Source organism: Apium graveolens, chromosome 11 (assembly GCF_009905375.1).
Source record: "Apium graveolens cultivar Ventura chromosome 11, ASM990537v1, whole genome shotgun sequence".
In the NCBI taxonomy this organism is placed as follows: domain Eukaryota; kingdom Viridiplantae; phylum Streptophyta; class Magnoliopsida; order Apiales; family Apiaceae; genus Apium; species Apium graveolens.
In genome coordinates, this window is record NC_133657.1 from 119,996,168 (window position 1) to 120,005,612 (window position 9,445).

The 9,445-nt window shown below is 33.9% G+C and overlaps 1 protein-coding gene across 1 annotated transcript in view; it reads left to right on the forward strand.

Annotated features, from left to right (window-relative positions):
• Positions 1-421: 421 nt before the first annotated feature.
• LOC141697879 (vacuolar protein sorting-associated protein 51 homolog) overlaps positions 422-9,445 on the forward strand; it is a 10,430-nt gene continuing 1,406 nt past the window's right edge. The window contains exons 1-16 of the mRNA XM_074502436.1: positions 422-742; positions 867-1,006; positions 1,109-1,163; positions 1,267-1,374; positions 1,762-1,860; positions 1,965-2,042; positions 2,990-3,067; positions 3,256-3,411; positions 4,694-4,794; positions 4,921-4,988; positions 5,972-6,045; positions 6,299-6,365; positions 6,852-6,970; positions 7,784-8,041; positions 8,157-8,273; positions 9,361-9,432. Coding sequence (XP_074358537.1) covers positions 536-742; positions 867-1,006; positions 1,109-1,163; positions 1,267-1,374; positions 1,762-1,860; positions 1,965-2,042; positions 2,990-3,067; positions 3,256-3,411; positions 4,694-4,794; positions 4,921-4,988; positions 5,972-6,045; positions 6,299-6,365; positions 6,852-6,970; positions 7,784-8,041; positions 8,157-8,273; positions 9,361-9,432 — 1,797 coding nt within the window. The 5' untranslated portion in view covers positions 422-535. The remainder of the gene's footprint in view (positions 743-866; positions 1,007-1,108; positions 1,164-1,266; positions 1,375-1,761; positions 1,861-1,964; positions 2,043-2,989; positions 3,068-3,255; positions 3,412-4,693; positions 4,795-4,920; positions 4,989-5,971; positions 6,046-6,298; positions 6,366-6,851; positions 6,971-7,783; positions 8,042-8,156; positions 8,274-9,360; positions 9,433-9,445) is intronic.

The following is a 9,445-nucleotide window of genomic DNA, read 5'->3' on the forward strand; positions in this document are numbered from 1 at the left end:
AAATATTTTTAAGTTATTAATTTTAAATAATTTAATTATATTTTTGGTATAGGTCTTGGTGAGGTTTGGGTTTTAAAAAAATTGCTACCAAACAAGCATTTATGAGATTGCCATGAACAAAATCCAAACCAAATTTCAAAAAGTGGAATCAAACGAAAATGATAGACGTGTTTTTAATTTTTATTGATAGAACATATATTTTAGGATTACTCCCGAAAACTTTAGCATTTCTTGTAAATAAAATCCAAGAACTCAATTATGTCTACTTCTTAATTTAACAAATTCAATATCGAAGGCCGTAACAGTGTGAATAAAAAAAAAACCCTTTTTCAATTTTAGTAGCATATTATATAGAATTAATTGAAGAAAAACTAGTTGCAAGTTTCCGGAAACAAAAACCTGAAATGTCTCTAACGACGTCGGATCACACACTTTAGAAATGGCGGAGTGAGTTTGTTACACACCAATCTGCGATCTTCATTGATCAAGCTGTACGCATAAACAGAGTGAAATTGGTCTAATAATCTAATAAAACATGGAGGGAGATGAGACGCCACTGGATGATAAGGCCAAGAGAATGAGAGATCTTTTATCCAGTTTTTACGCTGTAGATTCGTCTCCCTTTTCTCCTACTAACACTACTCTTGATCGTGCTCACTCCTTTAACGCATCCCCCAGATACGCCACACTTGATACCATCAACACTGCCTCCTTCGATGCCGATCGCTACATGAATCTTCTAGTACATTCCGTTCTTTTTTTTTTAATTGCACTTGATGTTTTGCATGTATTAGCTTCATCACCAAATGTAGGTTGTCATAATATTTAAACATGTAATGACATTCAACTGTTACCTTTTTGTTAAGGCACAAAAGTCGAATTTGGATAGTTTGCTTAGGAGACATTTCGAAATGGCTGCTGAGATCAAGAATCTTGACACTGACTTGCAAATGCTAGTGTATGAAAATTATAACAAATTTATCAGTGCTACAGATGCGATTAAAAGGTTCGGACAAGCCTTATATACTGGAGAGCTTTGTTTTTGTTTACTGCTCTTTACTGTTTGCAATGTGCAAGCTGATGACAATCGAATGGTGTTCTCTTTCAGAATGAAAGGTAATATTGCGGCCATGGAAGTTAACATGGAGCATCTCTTAGAAAAGGTGTTACACAAAGCAGGACATTTTTTAATTTTCATCCTTATTTGAAGCAAGCCAATGCAATGAAATTAGTAGTTTGGTCCAAAATTTACATCTTTGATTGCAGATACTATGCGTTCAATCTAAAAGTGATGGGGTCAATAATTCTCTTTATGGGAAGAGAGATCATATAGAGAAAATGCATCGTACACGTAATCTTCTGCGTAAAGTTCAGGTAGATTTGAATCATGTGCTTGCACCTATCACTTTCCGGCTATGTTATATAATATAACAGAATTTTGAGGGGAATAGAACTTTTGTTTAGAAGAACTACTTGTTACATCTGAATAGAAGAAACAGCACTGATATAGTCATGTAAACAGACTGATTCAACATGTAGCTTCCCTTACACCTTCATTTAGATAATGTTCTTGGATATTCACACTAACAAAGCAAATCACTTCAAAAATCCTAGCAATCTGCAAACTCTTTGTCTTGAAAAATATTTGCGGTAGTTTATTGTGAAGTTGGCCGATGTGTTTTTCTGTAACGTATTTTTTTTGAAAATTTGGTGTTGGGCCATGTATTTAATTATACAGATATTGTTCTCTGTGAAATTCAGTTCATATATGATCTACCTACTAGACTTGGGAAGTGTATCAAATCTGAAGCCTATGCAGATGCGGTGAAGTTGTATATTGGAGCCATGCCAATTTTCGAGGTTGCCGGTTTCTTCCACTTCTTCTGTTTACAATTTCATTAGGAAAATTAATATCAAAACTTCATCCACTGAAAGCTGATAATTGCATTTAAATAATGAACTAGGCATATGGGGACTCATCATTTAAAGACTGTAAGAGAGCTTCGGAACAAGAAGTATCTGTAATTATTAAAATATTGCAGGTGTGTGAACTTGTCTACTTTTTTTTTTCTTCAGATATGTTTTTTATGAAGATATGCAGCCACAAACTACATAACTACTAATTTGACTTCAGCAAACTCTTATAACAGTTTAAGTACATGAGAAAAGATGATGTATATGATGGTAGGTAGTTTTTTTTCTTTGCAAATGGGTGAAGACCCTGGAGGAGAGAGAGCCCATCTGCCTTTCCTTAAAAGCAAAAAATAGCAGTAATCACTTAAGTTTTCTCATAACTTAAAAATAAAAGTTATCTTTTTTCCTCAGTAGTCATTATCCGCTTGTAAAGATTGCCTGTTAATCTGTATCCGTTGTCAAAGTCCAAAATAAATGACAAAACAATATATTAAAAGTTAAATATGGAGATGGCAATATTGATTTTGGGCAAGTATCAAGCTACATATATACTAAAAGTACATGCAGGACTGGGCCTGACAAACTTGTGACCTGTGGAGTAGATGTGTCACAAAAGCCTCTTTGGCTCTTTAGAATCCTCTAACAAGAGTTTTTGGATTGTGACCCTCAGTACCTTTGCTCAATTTACCTTCAGCATTACTTGCTTGCTTATCACTTGTCATACAACACTCTTGAGGGATTTTTCTAGAGTTTGTTAACCATCTAGAATTGATCTCTGTAGTTAAGGCCTCTGTTCTATATTGATTTTTTTATTGGAAAATGTATGTTTCATTCTCCATGTTTATACTAAACCAGAATGGAGAAATTGGCCCCACATATCTGGGGACAAATCTTAAAACTTCCTACTAGAATGAGATAATGCTGTCTTTTCCCAAAATCATGATGAGAGGGACAAAATGAGAACTTGCGAATCAGTAAAATTAACTAATGTACGCAATACACTTGCAAATACCTAATACTCTTTGTGATGGGTAATAAAAATCTAAATTTTTTCTAATAGCAAATTGTTTCTCAGGGGAAAGTATTTGCCGATTCTGAGTCCATACAGGCAAGAGCTGAAGCTGTAAAGCTTCTAAATCAGTTGAATTTCCCGGTATGCAGTCCAGTTTCCCTTTTTTGTAACATTCAATTCACTTGTTTCTGAATCTAACTAGCAAATGAGTAATCTCTAAGAAATGCCAAATGGCCTTGGCTTCTTCTTTTTTTTTCTGATTGACCTTGGTTTACATACACTATATACATTTGCGTCAAGGTGTTACAAGTTTTTTTTTTGCTTCACAGGTTGACCATCTGAAAGATGAAGTACTTGAAAAGTTGGAACAAGTCCTTGGGGACTTGAATCTTGAGTGCGGAGAAATAGCTCAATTTAAAGATGATTCTAATGAATCCTCTAAAGAAGAAATAATTCCAGTATTAAGTCCAAAGAATTCTCAATGGGTAAGTGAGAGAGATAGATCTTACTCATTGAGTAAAATTTGACAGTGGCAGTAAAAGCCTAGTTCTTTTTAAGAAATTTGTTGTAGGCTTGTGGAGAGGCCTTTTCCTTTCCTCCTCCCTGTCATGATCAATTTTCATGGGTTATTCCAAATCCTTACACATCATTTTATTGCATGGTAATCTTGGTTTGTATAGATTGTTTAGCAAGATGAATCGGAGGCTGAGGTTGGCTTGGGAGCGACTTGGTGAGAATATCATGGTTCACATAGAATAAATGATAGACGTCTCCGGGACTTTTACAAAATTTATGATACTTAAGGTTTTGGAAGGGCTTTTAGCAAATTAATGGTACCTAAGGTTTTGGAAGGGCTTTTAGCAAATAATGATAGTTTAGGTTTAGGAAGAGTTTTTAGAAAGAATAGGCTATGAGCGATAGGCTACATAAACTGTATTTTGTGAATTTATATATAAAAGACCAAAAATTAAATATCGTTGTGATACAGATGAAATGAATGTTCATCTAATTTTTATGCCCTCGTGCTTTTTTGTGCTCCAAAATTTTCCATAACCTTAATTCATCACTAAACCTGTAATCCTATTTAGTTAACCAAGCGTCACTGCTTAGATCCAGTATAGTATAGTCCAAGATCAGAACAGGCTGCAAGAATCATCAAGTCATCAACTAATATGGTCCAATGATCTGTTTTTTTTTTAAATTTAAGTTGCAGATGACATTTAAATTATAAGTCAAGTTCACTTGCAAAAGTCAAAATGGTCGTGTACTTTTGGTAGAGAGGGTATTTAATAAATGCACCGCATGTCCTTTTAAGATTATATATATTAGCCCCTTGCTAATATATCAAAAAGCTGTTACAGATCATATATCTATAGTTTTTCTGCATTGGGTATTTTCCGAAAAGAAGAATTTCAACTGCCTTAATCCCTTAATGACCTCACATCACTGATGCAGTCACTCTCGGGCAAAAATATTTATTATTCAGAGTATATAGTACAGAAAGCAGTAGGGGTTGAATGGCTTAAGGCATGTTTGAAGGTATCAATGTACGATAATGTAATCATGTGTTACTGAAGGAATGATATACATAATTTAGACATGTTACTGATATTGAAGTAGTCAGCGATGAAACATATATACCCACCCTTATTTCTTCGTTTTACTTTTTCTTTCATTTTGGTTTTTTTTTCATACTTGTCCTTTAAAGTTTCAGTTACCATTTTAAGTGAACTATTGTCATAAATGTCTTTTTTTTCTTATTTTTAGGTGTCAACTAGTGAGTTTGTCGAAGCTGTTCGTGCATACAAAGTAATATTTCCGGATTCTAGAGAGCAGCTAATCAGGCTTCTGAAGGCTTTAATACTGAAGTATGGGCAACTATATTTGTGTAACTGGTCTCGGAGAATTTAATAGTCTTTGTTAACTTGGTTTCAGCGTTCATTTTTCATTCTCCACTGCTATCTATCTCAAAGTATAGGCATCTGACTGTCCAGGCACTTTGAAGTCACCCAAAGACGCATCAACAAACGGATTTCTTCAACAGATCTGTTAGAAATGTTACGTATGTTTTCTTTCCTGTTTCACAAGGCTTAGCTTGAATGGGAACCTATGTAGTTCTTTCGGAGGACCATTATACATGTTATTTTTAGCATTCTAGAATTTCTCATTGATATATTCGTCCACTGTAGGAAGGAGATCTCTAAGTTTTTACTGCTGCGCTTCATATCAAAATACAGAATGATACCCTTATAGGTCCACGATGTAAGTGCTCATGATAGGGTCAGTCTTAAAGTACTAGGATAAGGATCTCGTCACAGGTTGATAGGACTGGAGAACTTCTGGATTATTTTCTACCACAGAATCACTTTTTTACTTCTGATTTTTATATTTGAAGAAACTCCCACTTACAATTCTATTTTGATAAATTATTCTTACCTTTTTTTCCATTTGTTCCTCCTTGTTAAGAAAAATGGAGAAGTGTTAAACTACAACATTACATGATGCTTCTCACAAATCTTTGATCGTCCAGAATAAAATACCGGTAACCAGAAGTCATGCATACGTAGATAAGACTACTTAGGCCATTTACTTGGTCAGCACTTCTTCCAATTGTCAGGAACCATTACTAAGACCATAAAATTTGTTCCATGGATATTACTAATTTGATCCCAGGTTGATTGCTTGATAATCTAACATGGAATTTTTTTTATGAGCTTTATTGCTTTGATTAACTTGACATCTTTAATTATTGCATCTTCTTTGTATGGCGGCAGCTAAAAATTTTCAGATCAAGTTAACCTTTGTTTTTCTAGGCCCATTATTGCATTCCATATTTGATTTTTCATAGTCTAAGTTAGTTTACGTATATGCTACATTGTTTCTTGGTCATATGGGTGATGTGAAGATAAACTATATGATCCTGCTAAGCCCTCCTAAAACCTTGAGGTTGGTTTTAGGAGAGCTGGTAACTTAACAGGGGAATATATAGGCATCGGCAGTTTTACTTGTTGCAATCTGACTGCAAAAAGTAAAACATCATTACAGGTGGTATTTGGACTAACGTGCTCATGATGGATGAAATTTTGCCTGAGGCTGCTTTCCCGGAGTTCTCTTTAAAGGTTTCCATGACACCTTTTAAATAATCAAGTTAGATTTGGTTTGAATACTATTAAAAAGAAGTGTTTACTCAGTATGTATATAAATTTGGCTAATTAGGCTCTTTATCCGGGATGTAACCTACAGGAAATCCGGGAGTATTAAATAAGTCATCTCAAGAACTTTTATCAACGTTTACTCTTTTGTACTAAATTATTTGATGATCATTACAACTTCTTAAAAGAAATTTAACATGTTAGTTCTTTACAATGTCAGGCTGCCCGTGTTGCTATCGAGCACTTCATTACTATTTCATTCTATCGTCTTCTACTTAATATCTCTGGTTAGTTCACCTGTACCTAAACTACCATACATGCATTTTATACAATTTATATGCCTTCATCCTTACATTTTGCCAAGGATAAATGTTAGTATAAATTTATAAAAAAAAATTATGTAACCATTTTTTTGATAAACATTAATTTTGAATAATTAATTCAGAAATAATGGGTTTCTTTAGTGATGTTAAACTAACTGATTCAGTTGGTTGTTTTCTCATGGTCCAGACATTTTTTATGATCACTATGCTTAACCTTGTATAACTATAGAATTTTTTTGCAAGTATCTGCAACAAAATACACAACTAGTACAATAATTATTAACAAAGAAGTACTAGGATTTGGACTGTTACTTTTTGGTTTTTGCCTCGTATATTTAAAGTTACATCAGTTTCTTCAACGACAGCAGGTATGCGAGATCCATCATTTAATGATTCTTGTCTGTATATGATTCTTTAAGATTTTTCATATTAATTGTATTGCATTGGCAGAACCTCTTACAAAAGTCCAAAGTAGGCAGAAGGAGGGTCTAGAAGAGGAATACTCTTTTGAGGGTGCCCTAGCTGCCAGTAAAAAGTCTGTAATCCAAGACAGTATGAGTGTCTTACTGGTAACTAATGAGCTTACTTGACGGCTACATCTTACGTTATTGTTGCTTTAGTTAAAGACCATATCTTTGGACAGTTTCTGGTTCCACATTTCTACTACTCCCATGTTCCTGGCATTCTCCAAAAAAAACTTCTTTTATGCTGTATGCAGAATAGTGCATTTTCCTTATATTTATATCTGATTAGAGAGAAGGGTGTTAAAGGTCTCTCAGGATGGGCTTAGATAACAGAAGTTATAAGTATTAGTATACCTAGGATACTGTTGAATATTTTAACCAAAATGTTGCATACAGGAAAGAGATTACTGGTTTTCTATTATTATATTAAAAAAAAACCATCTTGTTTGCTAGAGTTTTCAGAAACATGACCCAAATTAGCTGGATAGAAATCATTCAACTGATCTGGTAGCACTTGATATAAACAGGATTGTGCTTGCTAGAGTCTTCAGAAACAAGACCTTTTATCTGGTGATATAACAACAAATTATTAGTGTTTTATTGGACCTCACTAATTATCTGGCCAAGGCCTATCTGCATCTGGTAGAAGTACGATTGAGATTTAATTAAGCTTTGGAATGATTTGATCCCTACATTGACATGCTTTGGACCTTGTATTTTTTTTTCTGCGAATTATTAAGTCTGAGACAAGAAGTACTGAATAATAGTTAATCCTGGATCATATTTTAGTTACAAATTTTTAGTTATTTGTTTAATTAGTTTCTGTGCCTTTCTTCTGTATTGTATGTGATTTTAATCACTTAATTATATATTAGGCTACAAACTAGTGTTCTAATTTTATATAATTGTTTATCCAAGGACTTCCGCCAGCTTCTTGAAGAAAATCTGGGCCTGCTTCTGAATTTAAACAAATTAATTATTGAATGGGTACATCAAGGATTTCAAGACTTGTTCAACAAACTTGATAATCACTTCCGATCGTTATCAGGATTAAACATCTTGGCTGGAGGAGTTACGGAGTGTACACAGAGTGACAAATTGCTTCCTGGGCTTGTTCTAGTGATGGCTGAACTCTCAAAATTTATTGAACAAATTGCTATACCACGAATTACCGAGGCAAGTTGAGTAATAGTAACAAGTTTTGTATCAAGTGTTTAAGATGTGTTACCACAGTACTAATTCTTCCAGGTCCAAAAAACCTACTTCAAAATTTTCATTGTGAACCTTTCAGGAGATAGCGGTTTCTTTTTCTGAAAGTGGTGCCAGAGGATATAATTCTGGACCTGCTTTTGTTTCTGAAGAAATTTGTCGTACTTTCAATTCAGGGAGTGAAAAGTTCTTGCACCTTGTATGAATTCCAAAACCTATTTTTCTTTTCTTATTATTTTGCTTATATTGTTCAATATCTGTCTAATCCAAAGACTTTTATACTTTACCTTTTCCGTTACTTTCCGAACTGTCCAGTGCTGTCTTAATAAATTTAAACCTGGTCAAATGGCTAAGAAAGAATACTCTATTTCAATTGCAGACCAAGTTATATATTTATGTGTAATTGTTAGCATGTATAGTTTGCTATTTGATTTTCACACGTCACAGTTGCTGGTGCCAGGTTTAGGTGCTCTACAATGTATAATGTCCCAATGGTACACTATTATTGACGAAAAAGTAGAAATCTTGAAATTGGATGGTTATATGAAAATGGAATATCATGTAAATTTATGCATTGTAGGATTAGATTTACAGTATAATGAAATTGATGCTGATTGATGCCAAGCTTATCATAAAATCAAGTTTTGACTGCATCAAAATTTTTATCAAGTACTTACATATGGATTTTCAGTCGTGGCATGTAGGTCATGTATCATTTTGCAGAATAGGATTAACAAGATGTTGATCAGTTTAATAAACTTTAATATATCATATATGCAACTGTGAACTTTGATATTAGAATAGATTTCTTTCCTCTGCAATGGTTTGTTAGAAACCTTTTGTTTATAATTATTGTTCAGAACTAGTCTTTGTCTTGCTACTTGCACAGTTGCACTGCCAAAAGGAAGACACAATTCAGGAGTCTTTGATCTGATATGTATATCGGATACATATTTGTTAGTTAAGCAGAGCTTATTATGGCTCGAAAATGTTAGCAAGTTACAAATCCTGTAAGTTGAATCTTGAGATTAATGATTAAGTTGCACGAAATGAGAAGTATAATTTTTGGTCATACAAGATATAGTTTTTGTTCATTCCTCTTCCGGCACCTGGAAAGTGAGCACAGTTCTGCATGTAGAAGTCTCTAGTGAAATGTTTATGTGGGAATAAGGGGATCATTCAAAACTGGGCTATATATCTTGAGATGCACGATGTATAAAACTGAAACTGTTACTATGAATAATACATGTGGTGTCATAACAGCTGATCTCGTGTTTTTTTGACAGTATATAAAAATGAGGATGAAAAAAATATCAGCTATACTGTGGAAGAGGTTTACAGCACCAAATTGGGTCAAGGTGGGTGTAATCT